Genomic DNA, 25,923 nt, shown 5'->3' with positions numbered 1-25,923 from the left:
AGGTGGCTGCCTTGCAGATCTCCTGGAGCGGGACCTGCGCCAAGAAGGCCGTCGAGGACGCTTGGGCCCTAGTAGAGTGAGCCCTGATCTGAGGTGCAGGCCTGTTGGCGAGCTCATAGCACGTACGTATGCAAAGCACGATCCATGCCGACAGGCGTTGCGTCGAAATAGGCTGGCCCCTCATTCGTTCCGCAACGGCCACAAACAGCTGAGTCGATTTGCGGAAAGGCCTGGTACGGTCCAGATAAAAAGCCAAGGCCCGCCGAACATACAGGGTATGCAGGCTACGATGGCTAGGGTCCGTATGGGGTTTGGGGAAGAACACCGGTAAACAGATGTCCTGCCCCATGTGAAAACTCGTGACCACTTTAGGGAGGAATTTAGGATGAGGTCTAAGCTGCACCTTATCCTTATGAAAGACGGTATAAGGAGGCTCCGAGGTGAGGGCCCTCAACTCCGATACCCTCCTAGCCGAGGTGACGGCCACGAGAAACGCGACCTTCCATGAAAGGTGCATGAGGGAGCAAGAGGCCAGGGGTTCAAAAGGCGGCCCCATGAGCTTAGTGAGGACCAGATTGAGGTCCCACGGGGGTATAGGTGGGCGCGAGTAGGGGAACATCCTCTCCAGCCCCTTGAGGAATCGGACTACAGTGGGATTGGAGAACACGGATATCCCCGATTCCCCAGGGTGGAACGCCGATATGGCGGCTAGATGCACCTTAATAGAAGCGGGGGCGAGGCCTTGACGCTTGAGGTGCAGCAAGTAGTCCAGAATCAGTGGTATCGAGGCCTGCAAGGGCTGGATGTGCTGAGGCCCACACCATAGGGAGAAGCGTTTCCACTTGGCAAGGTAGGTCGCCCTTGTGGAGGGTTTCCTACTACCAAGGAGGATTTGCTGGACCTCCTGAGAGCACCTGTGCTCCACCTCACTTAGCCAGAGAGAAGCCATGCCGTGAGATGCAGCGATGGCAGGTTCGGGTGGAGTAGGCGACCCCGGTCTTGGGTGATGAGGTCGTGATGGAGGGGGAGGGCTATCGGAGTGGTCACGGACAGTTCCAACAGAGTTGTGAACCATTGTTGTCGTGGCCAAGCCGGGGCGATGAGAATGACTGTCGCCTTGTCCCTGCGGGTTTTGAGGAGGACCCTGTGGATGAGTGGGAATGGGGGGAAGGCATACCTCAGGCTCCCGCCCCACGGGATTGCAAAGGCGTCCGCCAGAGAGCCCGGACTGCATTTCTGGAACGAGCAAAACTGCGGGCACTGGCTGTTGTCCACGGTGGCAAACAGATCCACCTGGGGAAACCCCCACCTCAGGAAGATTGAACGGAGGACGTCCCGTCTCAGCCTCCACTCGTGCATGAGATAGGACCGGCTGAGACGGTCCGCCAGCCCATTTTGGACCCCGGGGAGATATGCAGCCTGGAGGTGCACTGAATGGGCTATGCAGAAGTCCCAGAGGAGGAGTGCCTCGCGACAGAGGGGAGAGGACCGGGACCCGCCCTGCTTGTTTATGTAAAACATAGCGGTAGTGTTGTCCGTCAGAACCGACACGCTGTGTCCTCTTATGGTGGCGTGAAAGGTCTGGCAGGCGAGGCGAACCGCCCTCAACTCCTTCAGGTTGATGTGAAGCAACTGTTCCTCCCTGGACCACAAGCCCTGAGTGCGCAGGTCCCCTAGGTGCGCCCCCCAACCCAGGTCCGACGCGTCTGTCACTAACGTCAGAACTGGTTGTGGGGCGGCGAACGGGACCCCCGCACAAACCTGCTGTTGATCGAGCCACCAACAGAGGGCGCTCGATACCCGAGCTGGGATCGTGACGACCATGTCTAATGGGTCTCTGTTGGGGCGATATACCTGGGCCAACCACAGCTGCAAAGGCCGGAGTCTGAGACGGGCGAGCCCGACTACGTGTGTGCATGCCGCCATGTGCCCCAAGAGTTGTAAGCAACATCTGGCTGTGGTCGTGGGGAATCGCTGAATGGAGGTCACGGCCTCCTGGATAGCCAGGAATCGCGATACGGGAAGACTCGCCCGTGCCGCCACCGAGTCCAGGACTGCCCCTATGAAGTCTAGTCTCTGTGTGGGGACTAGTGAAGATTTGGGCACATTGACTAACAGACCGAGTTCTCGGAATACTTGTAGCGCCAGTGCCACGTGGGCGCGAACCTCTGCCTCCGACCGGCCCGCCAGGAGCCAATCGTCCAGGTACGGGTAGACGCGCATCCGTCTTTTTCGAAGGAAGGCTGCTACCACGGACATGCATTTCGTGAAGACACGTGGGGCTGTTGCCAGACCGAAGGGCAAGACCGTAAACTGGAAATGACGCTGCTGGATAGTGAAGCGCAGGAACCGCCGGTGGGCCGGGCGGATGGCGATGTGAAAGTAGGCGTCTTTCATATCGAGGGCAGCGTACCAATCCCCCGGACCCAGGGAAGGAATGATGGTACCAAGGGAGACCATACGGAAACGTGGTTTTTGCAAGTACTTGTTCAGCTTGCGAAGGTCCAGGATAGGACGGAGGCCCCCTTTCGCTTTGGGAATGAGGAAGTATCTGGAATAGAACCCTTTTCCTCTGAGGTCCAGAGGAACCTCTTCCACCGCCCCCACAGCGAGGAGGGTCTGTACCTCCTGCATGAGGAGTTGCTCGTGAGAGGGGTCCCTGAAGAGGGACGGGGGAGGTGGGTGGGAGGGAGGGGGCGAGGAGAACTGGAGGGTGTAGCCTGACTCTACCGTGCGCAGGACCCAGTGGTCTGATGTTATATGAGACCAGGCACGGAAAAAATGGGACAGGCGGTCCCTGAAACACAGGGGGGGATCCGGAGAAGAGATGGGTACGCTGTCCTCGATCGCAGCTTCAAAATCCTTGTTTATTTCCCGGCTGCGGCTTGTTGTGGCCCTGGTTTTGGCCTTGGCTAGGCGTATTGTTGCGCCTACGCCTATTGTCCCTGCCCCGTCTACGGTATGGTTCGTGCCGAGGGCGAGGATGGTACTGCCTCTGTGGAGGCTGTGGTTTGAAAGGCTTCCTCTGCGTTACAGGGGTGTGCATCCCCAAGGACTTGAGGGTAGCCCGCGAGTCCTTGAGGCCATGGAGTCTGGCATCCGTTTGCTCCGAAAACAACCCTGAACCCTCAAACGGAAGGTCTTGGAGGGTGTTTTGCACCTCAGGGGGAAGACCGGAAGCCTGCAGCCACGCAGAGTGCCTCATTACCACGCCTGACGCGATAGTCCTAGCGGCCGCATCAGCCGAGTCAAGTGAGGCCTGTAATGAGGTTTTGGCCACCGCCTTTCCCTCGTCCACTATGGCCGCAAACTCGGGTTGCGATCCCTGAGGTAAGGCATCCTTAAATTTAGACACTGATGCCCAGGAGTTAAAATTATGCCTATTGAGGATCGCTTGCTGGTTCGCGATCTGCAATTGGAGGCCTCCGGACGAGTAGACCTTTCTGCCAAACAAGTCCAATCACTTCGCCTCCTTGGCCTTGGGGGCTGGGGCCTGCTGGCCATGCCGCTCCCTCTCGTTGACCGCCGAAACGACCAGCGAACCTGGGGTTGGATGGGAGAATAGGAAGTCAAACCCCTTGGATGGGGCGAAGTACTTTCTCTCGACGCCCCTTGCCGTCGGTGCAGAGGAGGCTGGCGTCTGCCATACAGTCTTATAATTTGACTGTACCGTCTTTATAAGCGGAAGTGCGATCCTGGAGGGACCCTCCGGGCTGAGAATGTCCACCATGGGGTCCTCCTGCACAACCGTCTCCTTTGCCTGCAACCCCAAATTGAGGGCTACCCGGCGGAGCAGGTCCTGGTGTGCCCGATGGTCAATCGGGGGAGGGCCGGACACTGTTGTGCCCGCCACGGCTTCATCCGGTGAGGAGGAGGAGGTCATGGCCTTCTGCGCGTCCTCGTCCTCCTGCAACTCCTCCTCGGCGGGACGGTCCTCTGGGGTGCGTCCCCTGCCCTGGGTCAGGGACGGTGCCGGGCTCGGTGCCGAGTCCGTCCTATCCCTGTCTGGCGGCCTGGAGACCGTGGCCTCCGCACGGAAGGCAGGGCGGTACCGTGGGGAGCGGGACCGGTGTCCTGAGGGGCCCGGTCTCGAGGTTCTGGACGGAGGGCCTTGCTGATGATAGGCCCACGGGGTCCAGAATGGCCATTGTCCAGGATGGCTCCAATGTGGTTGCCAAGAGGCCTCGTGCTCCCTAGCGGCGTGCACTCTGCGGCCATATCTGCTGGAAAGGCCCGAGCCCTCCTCCGACGCTAGGGACGGCGATCTAGAGGGCCATGGCGGTGCCATTGAATGGTGCTGCTCCGGAGTCGGGGAGCGGTGCCTTCGGGAACGGGACCGTGAGAGGCGCCGTGCAGACCTGGACCTGGACCGGTACCGTCGATCCCGGGACCGGGAACGGCTGCGGGAGGGCGGTCTCGGGAACCTTGTGACCGACGTGTCCCGGTGCCTGCTCGAGCCGGGCTGCTGGGACGGTGCCTCGCTCGCGTCGGGGCCTGACTGTTTGGCGGCCCGTTGCGCGGCGGGAAGCCGGGAGTCCACCGAGGCAGAGCTCGACCGGGACCGGCGCCGTGTCCGGTGCCGAGATGGCGACCACGATGGGCGCATCATCGCCGGCTTGCCTTTGGATGGCAGTCGCGGCGGAGTGTCTTTAGCGCGGAGGGTGCTTTCGGTGGACAACTCAATGAGGTCCTTTGCTGCCTCAAATGTGTCCGGGCTGGAGGGCTGTTCCAACAGTTCCTCCAGCCCTTCCTCCTCACTCGACGCGCTTATCCCGGGGCTCGACGGGCCTTTGGGCGCCGGAGCCACTGGCACCGGGATCTGTACCGGGGCCGTAACGGCCTTGGCAGCACTCGCGGTCTTCGCCGGTGCCGACCTCTTGTGCGGGGAACGTCCCCTGGCCTTGGGCTGGCTCTTTGGCCTGGCCGGCGAAGAAGAACGGTGCCGGGTGTGTTCCCGTCGAGGCGGCACCGTAGACTTAGGCTGTCCTGCCGGCGTCGGGTCGCGGACCGATGCCGGGGCACTCCGCACCGAGGTCGACGGTGCCGCCGAAGAGGAGGGCTGCAACGCCGCCTCCATGAGGAGCTGTTTAAGGCGAAAGTCTCTCTCTTTCTTAGGCCTGGTCTACACTACGACTTTAATTCGGATTTAGCTGCTTTAATTCGAATTAACGCTTGACCCGTCCACACAACGAAGCCATTTAATTCGAATTAATGAGCCCTTTAATTCGATTTCTGTACTCCTCCTCGACGAGAGGAGTAGCGTCAAAATCGGTATTGTTAATCCGAATTAAGGTTAGTGTGGCCGCAATTCGATGTTATTGGCAATTAGATGTTATTGGCTACCCACAATGCAACGCTCTGGAAATCGATGCTACTACGGTAGCTTGGACGCACACCACCGAATTAATGGTGCCTAGTGTGGCCGAATACATTCGAATTTATAAAATCGGTTTCCTAAATTCGAATTATATAAATTCGGATTAATCCTGTAGTGTAGACATACCCTTAGTCCTGGGCTTGAAAGCTTTACAAATCTTACAGCGCTCCTTTTGGTGGGCTTCCCCCAGGCAACGAAGACACGAGTCGTGCGGGTCGCTCAACGGCATAGGCCTGCGGCACGTGGCACAAGCCTTGAAGCCTTGGGCGTGCGGCATGCCCCGCCGCCCAGGGCCGGTGCCGGGGTCGCCAACACCTATCACAAAGAGATTTAGGTCTTTGTGAGGGACTAATAAACTACTATTTACACTAAACTTTAAACACTTAACTATAACGAACTGATAACTATCACTAATCACTTATGCTAAGGGACACTCTCAGACGAGAGATAGAGTTGTTCCAACGTCGCCACGGGCGGTAAGAAGGAACTGAGGGAGGGTCGGGCCGGCAGGGATATATATACGCTAGGGCGGGGCGCCGCTCTGGCGGGAAGGGAGACCCTGCGGGCCCGACGGGAGCAGCTGAGGGAAAAAGTTTCCGACGTTCGTGCACACAGCGCGCGCACACCTAATGTGGAATGGACGTGAACAAGCACTCGAAGAAGAACTCCAAGATCTCTTTCTTGAGTGGTAACAGCTAATTTAAACCCTATCATTTTATATATATATATAGTTGGGATTATGTTTTCCTATGTGCATTATTTTGCATTTTTCAACATTGAATTTCATCTGCCATTTTGCTGCCCACTCACCCAGTTTTGTGAGATTCCTTTGTCTCTTTGGAGCTTTTGATTATTATATCCTAATGGCCTGAAATGCACTGATTACATTCAATTAGTTCTCTGACTAGAGATTCTATAGTCTTCTGAGTTTCCTGTGAGGCTAACCACTTGTTTTTCCATCTTGGTCACTTGAGATTTGAACATTAGCTGTCATTACTGACTGGTATTATCAACAACTTACTAAGCAAATGGTAAAGTGCCAACTATCTTTAAATTCTGGGATCATTCCTTTTACTAAGAAATCAAGTTTGGACAAAGAAGAACTTGCCTAATTACTGTTTACTCTCAAACCTCCCGTTTTAGGGATGGTGTTTGGTACATCAGTGCTTATTCAATTCCAAGTGCACTTGGACACCAATGACATAACAAGTAGATTCCAATCTCCCTGTTGGCTTTCCTTAGAGTTGATACTGTTCTAATCAGAGTCTTAAATTATCTGCTGGATTTAAAATAAACAGCTGACTGTTGTGTTTATGTTGGATCTCTCAGTAGTCTTTTTATAGGCCAGACCAGTCACTAAATTACATTGCTACCCTTCATTCCTGGAATGTGTCTTGAAGTAAATCAGTGATAATGGGCAAATGTGTTTCATCAATGAATTGGAAGTGTGGTGTCTTTCAAGGTTCTATACTATCCGTTTGGCTTAGACTTTCTACCACTGTGTCGGAAGTCAGCAACAGACTGCACTTTTGCTAGGGAGGTGCTATGGAGTGGAAACTGCTCCCTTCCTGAAAGCTGTCTCTTCCTCCTTTGAAAAAGTATAAACATCCCTTACACCTTAAAGCTTTGGATTCAGAGATGTTTACATTATATTTGTCACCACCTCTTCCAAGCCTCTTCCTCTCTTTTTTAAAGTTGGATTTCTCCATCTGATTTCATGTCTTTGTATTTTAGGAGAGTATTTTATTAGTTTCATCAGAATGTTAACAGTGGTAAGCTTTTTTTTTTCTTCTCACTCTTTTTTAAACTGAAATGAGAACTGAGAAGTTTTTTACTGCCTTTTTGAACAATCCCGAGGTAAAGACAGCACAAGGTAAAAGGCAGATGTTTGCAGAAATTAATACTACAGAGTTTGGGGGGAATTTGGAGGGAAGTAACCGGTTGGGAGTTGTGGAAAAGTTAAAAGGTAATGGTTGTGAAGATGTTAAAGAGTAACAGTTGTGGTGTTATAAGAAGGAAGTTTTTGGTTCGATGATAAAACCCAGTTATGTAAATGTAATTATTTGTGCAACTTGGTACAGTCACATTGAGTGGAACCCTGGTAGTTAAACAGATTATACAAGGGGGACAGGTGGCTACTACCACCACTATGTGTTTGTTCCCAGGAGCCTTTATAGCTATTCTGAGGGAAAATGGGCCCTTTTCCCACAGAAATGGTCTGTAAAGGACTGCTGCAGTCACCACATACTCTGATCTATATTATTTGACTATTGGACGAGTTAATCAAACTCACTAAAGGAACGTAAGGAGTTTCTATTGGAACTTAACTTGACTGTCTCTGATTGTACAAGATGGGAGTGTAATCGGGGTAAAGTTGTGTAAAAAATAATAATAGCAGTGCAAGGAATGTTAAGATCAATGGTTGTGGTTGTGAAACCCTCATTTCTGTATTATTTTATCTTCATGGCCCCCACTTTTCTATTGTTAATCTCTCTGGTTCTCTAATTGTTTCTGTCTGCTGTATAATTAATTTTGCTAGGTGTAAGTTAATTAGGGTAGTGGGATATAATTAGTTAGAGAATTATGTTACAATATGTTTGGATTGGTTGGTTAAATTTTCAGTAAAATGATTAAGGTATAGCTGAGAATATTACTATACAAACAGGTCAAACAGGAAGTGGCGGGAAGGGAAATTGGAATCATGCTTGCTAAGGGGGGGGAATAGGAACAGGGAATAGGGAATGGGGAACAGGGACACAGGCAAGGCTCTGCGGTATTAGAGCTGGGAAGGGGGACATGGGGTAAACGCTCTGTGGCATCAGAGCTGGGAAGGGGGATATGGGGTAAATGCTCTGCGGCGTCAGTGCTGGGAACGGAACACTGGGGAACAGACTATCGATTTATAGAGATAAGTCCGACTGGTGTGAAGGGCTTCGGAATATGCTTGCTTGCAAACTAACCCCAATAAACATTGCATTGCCTGCACTTAGGACTTCTGTTCTTTTGATGCTTGCTGTCTGCATGACAAGAACCAGGGAGGTGGGAGGGTGAAGGAAAAGCCCTCTAACAGTGTTTAGAAAGATAAATGTTTGTATTTGTTTTTCCCCAGCTTTCCAAGTACTGGTATAGTGAGATGACTGCACGAGCCTCCAATTTATCCATATGGAGCAGCCCGGTAGAAACAAAACACATGAATCCAGCCAGAGACAAGTGGGAAAATGTCACTGACTTAAGCAAATTGGCAACCTGGAGATTTTGCTGTTTCAGTTCCATTTTCCCCAGACTCAGTTTAAGCATAAATCTTTTTACAGGTTAATTCTTAGCAAAGTAGGAATAAGTGTGAAATGAACAGCCTGAACTTCAATGAGAAATCATCTAGTGGATAAGGTTAACCCCCTAAAAATATGGGGATAATTTCCATCTGATACATTTAGAGTCATTTGGGCTTGGTCACCCAATAATCTAATTTGTATTTTTTTAATCGCTATCCTGGATTTAATACAAATGTGATATATCCTGGTGTGTACACACACACACACACACACACACACACACACACACACACACACACACACACACACACACACACACACACACACACACACATATATAAAAGCAATGAACAATATATTTTTACTTTTTTTTGCCTACTGAGTAGGTGCAGAGGAAAGTCTGAGATATGTGATGACTGAGTGATTAATCTTGTTGAGTTAGGGATAAGTATGTACTAGGCAGCAGAGGTAGAGCTTTGGCTGGTGCCAATTGCTCTTTTCTTGGGCTCAGCCTAAACACCAGGCCACTAGAATACTGGGATGAGAAGAAAAAAGAAAACATAGTTTAGTACACAGAATCTGATTCTTCCAAAGAAAACAGAACTTTACTTGAGGGAGAGGAAAGGCCAGGTTCCCTTTCTCTTAACTTCTTTCATTTTCCTTTTCCTTCTTGCCCTGAGCCCCAATATGCCAAAGCATTTAAGCATGAGAGTGGGTCCATTGCAACCAATGGAACTATTCACATGCATAATTTTGTTCACATCCTAGGAGCTTTGCTGTTGTTGTGGGAACTTCCCTGTTTCCACCTAAAAAAGTTAATAAAATACAGTTTAATACATACTTATTAATTACCTTCCCTAAAATTACTTTCTCCCACCACACACAAACAATTGCTTTAAATTGCTGGTACAATGGTATCAAGAATAAAGGGAAGCTGGTGCATACAATTATGAACGTGAAAGGAGCTGGTTCATGAGATAATCTCCCTATTAAGATGTAGTCCGTGCTGTGAAAGCATTTGTAAGCCCCATGACCTACAAAATCATCAACCCCACCATTAACTCAAACTAAAAACAGGATAAGAATAATCCAAGAGTAATTAGGATTAATCCTGCAGTGAGACCATAGGAAGCCAGAAAGAAGCCAATTAGAAACAGCTGAAAAACTGTCAAATTAGGAAAGGTAGAAGGTAAAAGAAAAATATGATTAATTTTGAAAGAATACTTGTATGGAATTCTTTGCATCAGACTTAGAGTGAAGTATGAGAAATCTCAAAAGTTGATACACACAAAACATAAGGATGCTGTTGCATAGCCTTGTAGTGCTATATAGATAGCAACTTAAAAAACAAAACAAAGCCCTAAACTCAAGGGGAAAAAATGACTACTTACCTTACTACAGTACTATAATTGTTGTTCTTCAAAATGTGGGTGCACGCGTATATTCCACTCAGATGTGCGCATGCCCTGTGCACCAAAGCCAGAGAAGGTAGCCTAGCAGTACTCAGAGGGGTGGCAGTCATACCCTCTGGCCCCTTATTTCCTCCCCAAGGAATTTAAGGTGCCGACCCCCTCAGTTCCTTCGCACTGAAAGTCAAGAATTGAGACTCTGTTTCAGAGGGGACAAAAGGTGGAGTATGGAATACATATCTGTACCCAAATTTCAAAGAACAGATACAGTACAGGTAAGTACCAGTCTTTTCTTTGAGCGGTTGCAGACCTGCATTCCCCTCGGGTGAGTCACAAGCAGTATCAGAAGGAGGTGAGGCTCTGAGTCTACTTAAAGAGCATCTGAAAGACTGCCTTTCCAAAATTCACATCTGATCTGGATGCAGTTGTAATAGCATAATGCTTGGTAAAAGTATGTATGGAAGACCAAGTAGCAGCCCTGCAAATGTCCAATATCACTGAGAAACGTGATCTATGGGACATTATCGAATGGCCCCTTGCCTCTGTGGAAATTAAGTCTGAGCTATCCCACAAGCCACTGTAATACAGGATGTTATCCATCTGAAAATTGTCTGTGTGGAGACTGTTTGACCTGTCTGTAATCCGCAAATGAAACAGAAAGATGAAGAAGTGATGAAAAAATTGGCTTAGTTCTTTCCAAGTAAAATTCTAAGCATCATTTCACATCCAAGGAATGAAGCTGCTGTTCATGAACATTTGAATGAGGTTTGGGAAAAAAAATACAGGTAAGTAAATTGTCTGGTTAAGATGAAATTGTGATAAAAACTTTAGATGAGGTCTCAAGGCCACTTTGTCCTTGAAAAACTGGGTATACAGAAGGTCCACTGTTAGGACCTGAAGCTCACTAACTCTTCTCATGGAAGTTATGGCCATAAGACACACTGCCTTTTGGAATAGGAGAGATAGAAAACAAGTTGCCAAGAGGTTCAAACGGAGGACCCATGAGAGCAGCCAACACAATGTTAAGGTTCCACTGAGAAATCACTTTGATGAGTGATCCCTTTCAGAAATCCAACTACCATGGAGTTTGAGTAAACTGATTTACTTGAACTGGAGGATGAAATGCCAAAATCACCACTAAGTGGACTTTCAATTAACTGATTGACAGGCCAGAGGACTGAAGGGATAATAGGTACTCCAAAATGTCCTGAACGCAGGCCTGTTCAGTTGAACTCCCCAGGCCAGGAACCAAGTTGAAAAACAATTTCACTTAACCAAATACGTAACCCTAGTAGAGGGCTTTCTACTATTAAGGAGAAACTGTCAAATGCAGAACAGCATGCTTTCTCCTTATCTAGCCATGCAATAGTCATGCAGTGAGGTACAGACTGCTCTGTGCTGGATGCAAAATCTGAGTCAGTAGAGCAGTACAACAAGGAAGAGGAATGGAGTGGATGAACAGAGAGATTGAGGAAGTCAGAAAACCAGCACTGTCTCAGCCAGGCTAGTGCAACGAGAATCAGTCTGGCATGATACATCTTCAGCTTGAGGATGACCTGAGGAGTGATTGGGATCAGGGAGGAAAGCATACATCAGGACCGATACACAATTCAGATGAAATGTGTCAGTCAGAGAACCTGGACTGAAACCTGCACGAGAGCAAAAAAGTGACAGCACTTCTTATTGTCCTCTATTGCAAGCAGGTCTATAGTAGGAATGCCCCATTGGCTGAAGATGGACTTCAGCACACTGGTCTTTAGAGACCACTCATTATTCAGGGAGAAGTTCCTGATTAGACGATTGGCCAAGTAATTCTGGGCCCCTGGTAAATAAATGGCTATGGGAGTGATGTTCTCTTCAATGCAGAACTGCCACAATTTCATCACCATCTGACAAAGCTGACTGGAGTGAACTCCCCCTTGCTTGTTCACATAATACATCACAGTGGTGTTGTCAGTGAGTATGTGAATTTCCGCACCCTTGATTGGTGCTCAAAATACCTTGCGTGCATTGTAAATGGCCTGAAGCTGATATGAAAAGATGCTTCCTGCTCCAGCCACAAACCTTGTACCTTCAATTCCCCCAGATGTACTCCCCAATTTATTGTGTAAGCATCAGTATTTATGGTCTTGTTTGGGGAGAGGAGGTGGGGAGATGAGCAAAGGAAACACCCTGGCATACATTACTCTGAACTGTCCACCACTGGAGAGAATGAAGAACTGCCAGAGGCACTTGGACAAGCCCATTCAATGCCTGACAATTTGGGCGATAGTCCAACTTCAACAACTCTTGAAGGGAACAAAGGCACAATCTTGCATGCTGGACTATGTAAGTGCATGTGGTCATAAGACTTGTTCCCCTCACTGACCAATCATCTAGGTATGGGAAAACATGAATTCTTCCTTTTCTGATTTTTAGCCTGGAGTTTTAGTCTGAATCATACATAAATGAAAGACCCTTGCACATAAGGGATTTTTTTGGGAGTTGAATCTTTATAAAATATACAAGAGAAGCCATCTTACAAAATTTGCCTGATAGCAAAAATTTCTGAGCTGGATAAATTTTTAATAGTTAAGTGCTGTATTTCTCCTCACATCAAATGATCCTAAGGAATAAATCTAACTGTACGATTAGCTCTGAGCAGCTTTTTTTAAAGACTAAAGGTGAGATTCTACCAAGATTTGAGGCAGTTAAACATGAATTTTGGATCTGATCTTTTAAAAAAAAAAAACTTATTATAACTACAATTAGAGAGACAAATGAGTAATTTATAAAGCTATTTTTGCTCCAACTGGCTCTATGTAGCACAAAATAGTGTATCAAGGAACTGGATATTTACCATCATTATTCTTTCCACCCAAGCAAAAGAGAAGTGAAACTGCTGGATTAAAAGTCAGACAGGAGTTTGCAAGCTAGCAATACTCAATGTCATCATAATACATTAAGGATGGATATTGTGTTGTACTTCAAACAAAGTCAATCGAACTACATATTGTACTATATTAATGAATGATGAACCTCTCCAAGTTTTTTGATCACTACAAGGGACTGCTTCCCCCCATATTTATATTTTGATCACATCCACATACATGTCTTTTCATTCTTAGTAATACTATTAATTTGTTTTAGACATTTGATAACTGCTTATAACTAAAGTGATATAATCAGCAGTATCATATATTAAAACAGTTGTACAGGTTATGAATATCAACACAGTATAACATTAGCTGATTATACACTATATAAGAAAGTGTAATATATATAAATTCCTTTGGGAGGCAGCATTGCATATTGTTAGCACCACATTAAGCAAGAAGCTTTGAACATGCTAAGTAATATCACCTCCCAATTCAGAGAATGCTTGTAGAAAAAGCATATGACACTTCTTTATATTTTAGCTGGTGCTAAGATATAATCCACTGGGAAAAAAATATTAAAAATTACACTGACACTATCAGTCTCTATAATTGACATCTTCAATTATAGATGTCAATGACTAGAGACAAGAACCAACTCTTCTTACTTGAACTAGAACAACCCTCTTAATTAACTACAACTGGCACCTGTATGACAAGTACACCTCTACCCCGATATAACGCTGTCCTCTGGAGCCAAAAAATCTTACCACGTTATAGGTGAACTTGCTTTGATCCGCCGGAGTGCGCAGCCCCGCCCCCCCCGGAGCACTGCTTTACCGCGTTATATCCGAATTTGTGTTATATCGGGTTGCGTTATATCGGGGTAGAGGTGTATGTTTAAAAAAATGTTAAAGAAACATCAAAATGGAAATCAACAACAAAACATTCCAGATAGCATTCAAGAACATCCCAGAAGTAGGTACCAATATAATTCATAGATGATGATTCTAAAAACAACAGATGATAAAAGAAAATGTTACAAATAAAATATATGATAAATAACAAATTTACATAAGATATTTAAGGCAAGTAAAATTAAAAGCTAAAGCAACTTTTCAGCAAACCCAAGTTCTCCGCACTATCTTAAACCACACAGGAAAATGCCTATGTTTGTTAAAAAGAATGAACAGTATTTTAAAGAACATTTAGAGTGGTAGTCATTAAAAAGCCAATACTGGCCGATAATTACTGAACACTGGTATCTGATATGATCAGTTTCCAATTAACTTTGGAGATCGCTATAGTACCAGTGAGCAAATATTAACTTTTTAATCTACTTGCAAAACTCAAAATGATTTCTGTTCAACATATATTGCTGACCATTCTGTCATATCCAGATTCTACATAGCAATACATAATGAGTTAAATTGTGCCCAGTCCTTCACAAATGAGTGTCAGGAACAAGCAACACAATCACAGACCTTGCACTGAGGACAAAAGAACTAAATAGATGTAGAACTCTCTCTCTCTCTCACACACACACACACACACACACACACACACACACACACACACACACACACACACACACACACACACAGGTCGGGGTGGGGAAGGACCATGGCCCTGCCTGCCTGCCTCCCTCTGTGGATGTAGCCCATTTCTGTATGCGTTCAAAAGGTGCACTGTTTTCTTATATTGCAAGAGATAATGTGCTTGCTGGTACAATAAATACTGGAGCACCTGCTGGGACAATGTACATTTACATCTCTCCCAATGCAGCAATGCTGAAAAGCTATATTCTGACCTGATGGGGAAATGAAGGCAGCAACTAGATATAAAATAAAGCCCATTTATCAGTAGCAATTACAGTGTAGTCATAGTCTACTAATCTTTAGTTTTCTCAACAGAAAACCCTATTCATAATCTTACTGGAAAAAAGATGTATATAATATACTCAGAACTTTAGTTCTCTCTGGCATACACTGAAAGACAATATAGTTGTTTTTACAACCTCTTGCAGGGAATAAGCATGAATATATTCTGACGCCATGCTTCATGATTTGTTAAAAATTGACTATAATGCACTACCCAATTTCTCTATTATGAGCTTTTCTTGCTCCTTGTCAGAATGCTCTCAAATACATATAATTTTAAAATAAAATTAAATATTTTTTTCATACAGTCTTTGCTATTGACCTCTTGATAACAAGTCTGCGTAAAGTAGATTATTTTTACATTAAAACATCATTATTCAAAGCTGCTGCTGTTATTCCAAATGGTACATGATGATACTGGAAAGTGTAACCTACCATTTTAACAATAATTCACATGAAAACACAATTCTAAAGGAATTTCAAAGGAAAAGAGGATGTATCAACAAATAGTGTAGTATTTTATTGGTTCTAATATCCTGAAATTGCCAAAACATCTCGTAAATTACAATACCTATTAAGGGCATTCTTATGTTAATACCTATTCTGGAAAGCACTTTTTTACTTAAATCCCATTGATTTCAAAAGGATTTTAAGCATGTGCTCAGAGTTATGCACAGGATGAGGTGATTTCCTTATCTGTGCATTACAAAAGCCTGTATTGCATGAAGTATTACATGGAATAATATGACCTTAGATTATTTCAGTTACATTCTCTTGCAAACATCCCCTCATATATATAGCAAGCCCTTTATTAAAGCATCTCTGCCTTTTACAAAGAACACCCAAAGTTTTAATTATGAGTCTATTCTGTATGACAAATAAGCAAAATTGAGTGCACACAAACATTAAACTTCAAAGATTTGTAAAATTTCAGCATGCAGCAGCTGGAATCCACATTTTTACTGTAATCTCACCTAAATTAAAAACTACCTATTATAGCAAAAATTAAAGTCTGTAAATGAATACAAAGAAGGCTCAATGCCTACAATTCTGATTTAGCCTGTAGTTAAGAAAATATATGTCATAAAAATTCTAGTGAATTCCAGCGATAGATGAATACTTACTTGACTAATCATACTGTGCCATCAATATTTCGGGCAGGCACAGCTCCCTGAACTTTGCAGGTTCACAATCTTGGGATAATTTTCCAATACTCTTTCTGTCCTCCTAGTTTCAAATCCAAATTTGTGCAAAATGCAGTCACTTCTTCATCTACAAGACACACACAACGTGCCCCTTCCTTTCTTTATCTCCACAGCCAAAAGTCTTGCTCAGGCAAGAGATAACAAGGATGTGCATAATGCAGTTTCCTCTTCTCAGGTCTCCTTCCTTTCTTCCCATCTTTCCCCTCATCAATCCTTCTAATAAGATGCAGTACATTCTACCTCTGCTGCTATGTGTTCTCATTTTCTACTGCACTTCCCATTAGTGCATTTTGCTTTCCACCTCACCAAACCCTTTTTCTTCATCACCATCATCATCAACATCAATTTCACCTCTAAACATCCCCCATTCCCACACTGACACTACACTTGAACAGTCTCCATTCTCCCAGGGTCCAAACCATCTAGAAATTCCTAGAAATTCAGTTATTTTGGCTAGTCTTCTATTACCAACCAGAGAGAAAGGATTGCCCAGTGGTTAGGCTGGTATTTGGGAGACCAGGGTTCAATTCCCTGCTCCACCACAGATTTCCTGTGTGACCACAAGCAAGTCCCCTAGTCTCGGTGTCTCAGTTCCTCGTCTGTAAAATGGGGACAAAAGCACTTTCACACCTGACGATAAATACATTAAAGATTGGGAGGTGTTCAGATACTATGGTATCATGGGCCATATAAGTACCTAAGATAGATCTAGTTTTGCCCACAATAGAAATTTCAAAGCTATACACTCATAAAACATACACACAACAATCTGGACCTACAAGATATGTACCAAACCTAATCATGTAAAACACATTCTTGTTACATATGTGTGACCCGGTGGGCCTGGGGCAGCCCTCACTGGAAATGCTAACATCAGGGCAGGCTGCAAAAGGGAGAGCAGATACTCCCAATACTGGTGGGTAACACTGAAGTTAAGCTCCCCAATAAGTCAAAAACTGCTTCAGATCCCCCAAACTGGTTATCAAGAAGCAAAAAAAAGAAATCACACAGCACCCTTGATTGCATTCCAGTTCTCTGGCTCCCAATCAGCACCTAGGTCCAGTTCAGTGACATGTTATTTAAAAAACTCTGCTCACATATACAAAATGTTCTTCTGACCCCAAAGGGTCAGCCATATCACCATGTCAGTATAGGTTTGGATCTTATACAGAATACCACCCTGCCAGCCAATCCCTTAGTGTTTAAAACTAAAGGTTTATTATAAAGAAAAAAGGAAGAACAAGAAGAGAGATTTTAAATGGTAAAACAATCACATACATACAAAGATTTCGAAGTCCATATATCAGGTTTCTAGCAGTATTGGTGAGTTTGCTGGCTTGAAAGTCCCTCTAGATTAGAACACATCCACAGCTTGGATGGGTCATTCAGCCCTTTGTTCAGAGCTTTGTTTGCAGAAAGGTTATTCCACAGGTAAGAAGCAGTAATGAAGACAAAATGGAAAAGATGCAGCTGCGTTTTATAGTCTTTTGCCATGTAGCTTGTGCTACCTTTGTCTCAAAACACAAGCTGCCCAGCACATAGCCTGGAAACCTTAGAGTTCTGTCCATAAGCATGCCCCTGCATGCCTTTCTGAGTCATAAGGCCTTGCCTTCTCTCAATGGGTCAATTGTATAGTTGATGGTCCTTAATGGGCCATCAAGCAGGCTAGGCAGTGCTGATGCCAAACTGTCTGGGGGTGTCACCCAGAAGTATAGCACAAGTTTTGAAATACAGACATACATACATATCTATAACCCATAATACAAAGGTGATACAAACATATAAACAAGATTATCGTCCTTGGCAAATTATAACATTTTTGCAGATACCTTACATGGCATATCTGGCATAACTCATTACAATTTTACAATATTGGTATTCATAATGTCCTAAAGTGTCCCCCAAATTCCATACAGCGTCACAATATGTTCCTCCTCATCTCCTTTATCTGTATTTTTACTGCAAGGTTCTTGGGGCAGGAACCTTGGCTTGCTTAGGATTAGCAAAACCCTTTTATTGTTACTCTGTACTAGGTTCAAAATATCATCTTATGGCTCTTGCATGCTGGGCCAAACAGGGCAGCAAAGCACAGATATCACAGATACTAGGAACATAAACATCACTTGCTGGTCAGCATAGACAAGAACAAGTCATGGTCAGCACTGTGTAAACTAGTTAAACTAAGTCCAGCAGCATTTAACCACAGCTAGTTCACACCACACTGACTAATGAGTGATGGTTAGCACTGTAACATCCCAATAACATGAGGGGGTGAAATTATATGGCCCTGGTTATGCTACTGGGTGAATTGTATAGTTTGAATTACACAGGAGGTCAGATTAGATTATCATAATGATTCCTTCTGGCCTAAAAATCTATGAACACAATACACTTTCCAAGTAAAGACACAGATGTATGAGATACAAGAAAGAAGCAGGAAGAGATAAATGGGAGGAAAAGTAGAGGCAGCTCATGAAACCACCCCATGTATTATGTTCTTACATTAAAACCTGGATTCAGGAGGGGAAACTTCTATTACAAACATTACTGGCTGAGAAGGATTGGGGGTGGTGCTACAAACGCCCAAGACTTCACAGTAAAAGAAAACTGATCATCTTTAGAATAGAAAGTGTAGACTTTCCCCTCCTAATTCTCAGACAGTACTGTTCAACACTGCTTTTGGAGTGACTCTTTTAGCAAGAGATAAATCTATATTTGGGAAAAAATCTAAGATTAATAAAAATAATTGTGTGACCAAATATAGTTAACAATTCTTACATAAACAAGAGCCATCTTGTCATCCGCAAATTACTCATGAACATGTCTGTCTTTAATATATCAGTATGGTAAATTGATTTTAAGTCTACCCATAACGCTGGATTAATATTTGCCACATAAAAATATATCTTTACACTCCCCCCACTCCCCAATCACTTATAAAATTGATCAGAAAAACGAGGATATCTTAAATAGCGTAACCACAGCAGTCATGCTGTAAAATGAAAGCTACATTTTCTGCTAATCAGAAGCAAGATGGCACTGTTGCTAAAGATCAAACATTTAATTATGTTGTTCTTTTCCCTATGTAGGTATAATCAACATTACTGACCCACTAACACAAGATATGTTTTACAGAATGCAGTAGAGTTCACAGAATATACAATACCCTTTTATAGACTGTAGAATTATCATTTAATTGGGCTACAAATTTAACCCCATTTTACATCAGTTCCAATAAATAATTTTCAACTATAGAATACATTTTCCATAATGCATTATGTTCACATGGCAATGCATGAGATTTCAATGTCTGGAAAGAGCTGTTTAATTGGAAGGATAATTTTTCATTGTGATTTTAAGGTAATGAGGCTGTTTCACACCTGCTGAAGGTGGTCTGCACTAAAATAGCATGTACGGGAAAGATTGTAAAGGATTAAAAGCACATTGGAAACTAAGTCATCATTTGTAGAAGTGAATAGCTAGCTTTCATTAAGTGAATCCAAAACAAAACAAAAAAAATCCAGTAAAATTAAAGTTAAAAATACTGAGTTCTCTGTTACCTTCAGTGATTTTGCCAGTTTCACATGGTTATCGTAAACTAGAATGTCTACAATCAGATTTCTCAGCCGATGGATGAGAACTTTATCTCCTTCAAGGTCACTTTCTTCCACAAGAACCTTCCAAGATGGGTGGGGACATTTTGTACCATCCCATACCTGCCGTGAAAATAAATTATTTCATCAATCCCTTTTAATACTTTTAATGTGCAAAATAAAAGATTTTAAAAGTTGATTACTTTAGATTAAATTGTTACAAACATATGTAACTACTTACCTTCACATGGTTAAATATTTTGAGTCAAAATAGTTACTAAGGTTCCAGTCCTTTCCTCCTTAACTAAGAAAAACTCTCACTTGATTCAGCTGGAATTTTTCAAGTTTAAGTAGTGTGGATCATGGCCCCTATATATGTTTTTTTATGCTACACATACTCTAATTTGGTATTCACTACTTTTTTTTCCCTCTCCAAACTTTGTCACTCTTTATGATGAACAAGCCCAGTCCCTCAAAAGGTAAATCTAACATCTTAGCCTGAACACCTTAAGAAAAGCCAGAGATTTAAAAACCAAGTAGTAGTGGGGAAGAGTGATGGGAAGTGCCACAGATCTGGCTGTGGTAAGTGACACAAAGACTGCTTGAGGGAATGTCTAGAGAGAATTTGGCCCTCTTGTTAACATGGATTTGATTTTCTAGGATGCTTATCAGGCAGTTGGATTGGGAGAAGGAAAAAACTTCTCTCAGGTATAAAAATTGTACCTGGACCTATGAACCAAGCCCTGGACATTTTTTGGTGGGTTCTCTCATGGTGCTCAGTTGGAGGAGATGCACCCAGTGGTGTTTAGCTGGCCTTTCAAAGATTCCTCTCTGTCTGCTGTGGAAGGCAGGCCAAAGGAGGAAAAGCCAGTACATGCTAGGAACTATCTAGAAAGAGTTGTTTTCTCCCAGGGCTGAAGGTATCTGGTATGGTGGTTCATTATGGACATTTTATTGTCATTTGATATATACCATTCAAATCTGGAATTTTTTATGTGGCTCCACATGGGGATAATTGGCAACAGAGCAAACAACCAGTTTAGGGCTTCGTAACAACAGAGACCTAAATTAAACACTAAACTATTAGCAGTTACTAGCTTCTTAAAACTACAGTTTAATCTATACCCTATGAAATAAAGTGGCAATGTTATTATCAAAGTAGACAATAATGACTGTAATCAAATAATGGTTCAGAAAGCTGCTGTTTACAGTGTAGGAAAGAAACTAAGGATAGATAGGGCCATAACAATTAAATGTTGGATATACAAGGAGACACGCTCACAACCCCAATGGACACTGTTTTCTAGACAGTTCTCAATACATGGTGCCAAAGCATGTTTTCCCAAGAGTTAGGATCTGCAGAGGCAATTTGCAAAAGAAAGAAAAGACTTTTCCCTTTTTGTCTACTTCCTGTAGCTTAGATGGAAAGATATCTTCTGTTTGAAGGGCTCTCAAGAGAAGCATTTACAAGAAATACAAGTCATGTGCAAAAAAGCTAGAGAAAACATACGTGCTCAACCTGACAAAGCAGACAAAAGGAGAAAGCCACCCACCCTGAAGACCCAGAGCAGGAAAAGGAACTTACTGCCATGAATCCTAAGAAGTTCTAAGTTCCACCAACAACTGCACCAGGGCATAATTGGAACCAATTTTGGATCCAACATCTTACCTGATTTGGAATATTGGTGTCTAAGTTATCTGAGCTATTAAAATGTTGCCAGTATTTTTGTACTTTAAAGAACCAGAATAAGGCACCAAGGATTTCCTTTACTGTTGGTCTCAGGAGTAGAGCTGATCAATTGACAGAAAAAGCAGCAGTGTGTGTGGATTTTGAAAATTTCCCCCTCATTTTTCAACTGGCTGTATTTGGAACAACTACGTAGTCCAACACTCAAAAGAGGGAATTGATAAACTCTGATCCAAAGAGCTGTTTCCCCCCTGTCAGATCTAAGGACAACTATTTAATTTAATTTTTGATAAGTCCTTAGCTCAGAGGTGGGCAAACTACGACCTGCGGGCCGGATCTGGCCCCTCAGGGCTTTGGATCCTGCCCGCGCGATTGCCACCCCCGTGGTGCAGTGGGCCCCGCGCTGCTCCCAGAAGCAGCTGGCCCCACATCACTGCGGCCCGTGGGAGAGGGGCAGAGGGCTGAGCGTGCTGCCCTTGCCTGTGGGTACCTCCCCCAAAGCTCCCATTGGCTGCGGTTCCCAGGAGCCTGCCCTGGCCCCGGTGCGCACCGCTGCCACTCTGGAGCTGCTCCAGGTAAGTGGCGCCGGGTTGGAGCCCGCACTCCGAACCCCTCCTGCACCTTGCACCCCAACTCCCTGCCCTGAGCCCCCTGCCACACACTGCCTGCACCCCACAACCCTCCTGCCCTGAGCCCCCACCGCATCTTGCACCCCTCCTGCACCCCTCCCCCCTGCCGAGCCCCCTGCCTGCATCCCAACCCCTTGCTGCACCCCATGCCCCTCCTGCACCTCAACCCCCTGCCCTGAGCCCCCTGATGCACCTCGCAACCCTCCTGCACCCCAACCCCCTGCCCTGAGCCCCCTCCTGCACTCTGCACCCCTCCCCCCTGCCCTGAGCCCCCTGCCTGCATCCCAACCCCTTGCTGCACCCCATGCCCCTCCTGCACCTCAACCCCCTGCCCTGAGCCCCCTGCTGCACCTTGCACCCCTCCTGCACCCCAACCCCATGCCCTGAGCCCCCTGCTGCACCTCGCACCCCTCCTGCACCCCAACCCCCTGCCCTGAGCCCCCTGATGCACCTCGCAGCCCTCCTGCACCCCAACCCCCTGCCCTGAGCCCCCTCCTGCACTCTGCACCCTCTCCTGCACCCCAGCCCCCTGCCCTGAGCCCCCTCGTACACCCTGCACTCCTCCTCTGCCCCAACCCCTTGTCCTGAGCCCCTTCCTGCACACCGCATCCCCTCCCACACCCCGCACTCCCTCCCACACCCCAACCCCCTGCCCCAGCCCTACATTCATGGCCCTGCATGCAATTTCCCCACCCAGAGGTGGCCCTCGGGCCAAAAAGTTTGCCCACCCCTGCCTTAGCAGGAGTAACCTGAAGGACCTTTTAAGGACATCCCTTTTCATACCCATTAGCCACTAAGGCCTCTTCCAAGAAAGACCTTTAATCTGTGGTTCCTTTTCTACTTTCATAGATGTGAGTGAAGCTCAAGATTCCTTCTTAAGCAGTTGAAACACTGGGAATGAGTAGATGGAACCAATATTTTGCTAGAACAAGAAGCCACTGACTCTTTTTCTTTAAAGACCTGTCCATTTCTCCATCCCTGGTACTGCAGGGACCAACTCCTGTTACACTATAAACCAGAAATTTGAACATTAGGCTATTTAAAAGGCTAAAAAGGCTATTTAGTATGCTAACTAAATCAAACCTGTGCAGGAAATAGGAACTGGTTCCTTCACTGCTGATGGAACGACAGAAACTGAGGGACAGCCAGGGGTGGAGGCCTTTTATACTCATGGATACAAAATGTTGCAATAAGAAACAACCATGCACCCCTTATTTGCTTTACAGCTTTGAATGGTTCACAAGTCAAGTCTTTATCTCCCCTTCTCCCAGTTGTTCTTTTGATTATATAAAACTGACACAAATGCAAGAGTCTATCAAACTTGAAATAAACAGAGAGCAATGAAAGATTAATAATTTAAGAAATTACTTGCCTGTGTCCTTACACAAGGATCTCTCAGCATGAATGTGTGCTCATTGAGGTAATGAACTATGAACATTTTACCTCCAGTTCATAAAGTGCTTAAATCATTTTATTAGTCCTTGTTTGACATCCATTTTACATGGGTTTGCTTGAATTAAAATGTTTGTAACAGCTGTAGGGCATGTTGCAGGATGTAGTTTAAATAACATTCCTTTTTATGTCATGTAAACAATGTTCTGCAGGAGAACATCTATGCTGCTTTAATGAAGGAATAATGCACTATTTTCTGCCTATCTAAAAATACTAAAATATGGCTTCAGATAATTGTTTCTTGGTTTTACTATACATAAAAGCAGAAATACTCAGATGGAAAACATCAGACTGTCTCTTATTTCTTATCACTAAACTCATGGAGGGGTTTCAGGATAAAATCAGTCCACTGTCGCTGTTGCTAATTCAGGAAAATTACTCAGATAGATCCCTTTTCACTTAGCTGATGTTAAGTATTAATTCCCAGAAAGTGCTTTCAAGCAATGTGACACACTGTATTTTGTTTCTTTACTCAAGCACTGATCCTGTAAAGAACTTACACTTAACTAATAAAGGCTAACTCAAATACCTCAAAAAGATAGCATACTCAATCCATCCATCCATATGCTAAAAAATGCTACATAGTGCATTAAATTATATCCTGCATATGTTCTAATGAAACATAATACAGAGAAGTATACATAAAAGAAGTCTGTTATTTAATTAGCAACAATGTAAAAACTTAAAACAGACAATATCATTTTTTCAGCATTAAGAAATTCTGTAATTCCTAACTACAAATGCTTGTGAAATCATATTCTGAACACATACCTTGTCAAACCAATATTTGTGAATAATTCTAGAGCAATAGGCGAGCTGAATGTCTTTAAAGACAAATGAAAGTATGAATTTGTATGAAAATGAATTGGTTGAGGATCATATATTTACTAAAATAACCCTTAAATGTCAAAAAGACTGCTATATAACATTATTTAAATATAAGACAAAGTGAGTTCATGAAAACCCTGAAACATAAAGCCTTGAAATAAGAATCTAATAGTCAATCTGTAACAACTATTTAAATTATTTAAATTGTTTAAAAATCCACCTTGAGAAGAAAGGAAGATCCATCCACTTCTGCTTTCCCTACAAGTTGGCAAGTAAGGTCAAAAAACAGCATTGGCTGGACACCAGACAATTTTGCTGTTGGCCCACAGACTGAAAGATTACTAGCTGCCCACGTACGTAGTTCTTCTATTGTTTTCTGTTCTTCTTCTGTGAAAGAGTACGATTTACTAGAGGTTCGAGGCACTATCGGTGCTCCTACGGTTCCATCAAATGTCAACGATGCAAAGCCAATACCAGTAATCCCCTGCATCTGTTTATTGTATTCCCTGATCTACAACACAAAAACAGGAAGAAAAAAATATTGACTACAGTGCATAAAAGGTATAAAGATTTCAATATCTTATATGCATAAAAATGATTGTTGCCTGTTATTGCTCTTTAAAATATATTATTCCTACAAAATAAGAACACATATCGAGGAAGGAACCAAATGAAAAAAACCCCAAACAAATGAATACACCCGGAAAACCAACCAGACAAGCAACAGAAAATGCAACCTAACACCAATAATTCCTGTACTGGCAGGATCCAAAATGTATATGCAAATAAATTATAAAAATATCTAGCTCTCATATATCAGAGGGGTAGCCGTGTTAGTCTGAATCTGTAAAAAGCAACAGAGGGTCCTGTGGCACCTTTAAGACTAACAGAAGTATTGGGAGCATAAGCTTTCGTGGGTAAGAACCTCACTTCTTCAGATGCAAGTAATGGAAATCTCCAGAGGCAGGTATAAATCAGTATGGAGATAACGAGGTTAGTTCAATCAGGGAGGGTGAGGTGCTCTGCTAGCAGTTGAGGTGTGAACACCAAGGGAGGAGAAACTGCTTCTGTAGTTGGATAGCCATTCACAGTCTGTTTAATCCTGATCTGATGATGTCAAATTTGCAAATGAACTGGAGCTCAGCAGTTTCTCTTTGGAGTATGGTCCTGAAGTTTTTTTGCTGTAAGATGGCTACCTTTACATCTGCTATTGTGTGGCCAGGGAGGTTGAAGTGATCTCCTACAGGTTTTTGTATATTGCCATTCCTGATATCTGACTTGTGTCCATTTATCCTCTTGCGTAGTGACTGTCCAGTTTGGCCAATGTACATAGCAGAGGGGGATTGCTGGCACATGATGGCACATTGGTGGACGTGCAGGTGAATGAGCCGGTGATGTTGCTTTTTAGCTCTCATATAGAGCTCTTCATTCATAGACCTCAAAGTGCTTTCCAAATGGAGGTAAGCATCTGCCCTACTTCCCTTTACAGATGAGGAAACAGAGGCACAGGGTGAGGTGAAGGTCAAAAGTATAACTGGGTTAAAAAAAATTAGATAAGTTCATAGAGGATAGCTCCATCAACGGCTATTAGCCAAATTGGTCAGGGATGCAACCTATGCTCTGGGTGTCCATAAACCTCTGACTGCCAGAAGCTGGAACTGAACAACAGGTGATGGATCACTCAATAATTTCTGTGTTCTGTTCATTTCCTCTGAAGCATCTGTCATTGGGCACTG

At 44.3% G+C, this 25,923-nt stretch overlaps 1 protein-coding gene across 1 annotated transcript in view; it reads right to left on the bottom strand.

Annotated features, from left to right (window-relative positions):
* The window catches only part of POT1 (protection of telomeres 1), a 149,644-nt gene that overhangs the window by 32,406 nt on the left and 91,315 nt on the right, over positions 1–25,923 (bottom strand). The window contains exons 10-11 of the mRNA XM_065416157.1: positions 24,408–24,698; positions 19,559–19,714 (exon numbers count right to left, since the gene is read on the bottom strand). Coding sequence (XP_065272229.1) covers positions 19,559–19,714; positions 24,408–24,698 — 447 coding nt within the window. The remainder of the gene's footprint in view (positions 1–19,558; positions 19,715–24,407; positions 24,699–25,923) is intronic.

The sequence above is a fragment of the Emys orbicularis genome, chromosome 1 (assembly GCF_028017835.1).
Source record: "Emys orbicularis isolate rEmyOrb1 chromosome 1, rEmyOrb1.hap1, whole genome shotgun sequence".
Taxonomy (NCBI): domain Eukaryota; kingdom Metazoa; phylum Chordata; order Testudines; family Emydidae; genus Emys; species Emys orbicularis.
The sequence above is the reverse complement of the archived record's forward strand: the minus strand, read 5'-3'. Positions and strand labels throughout refer to the sequence as shown.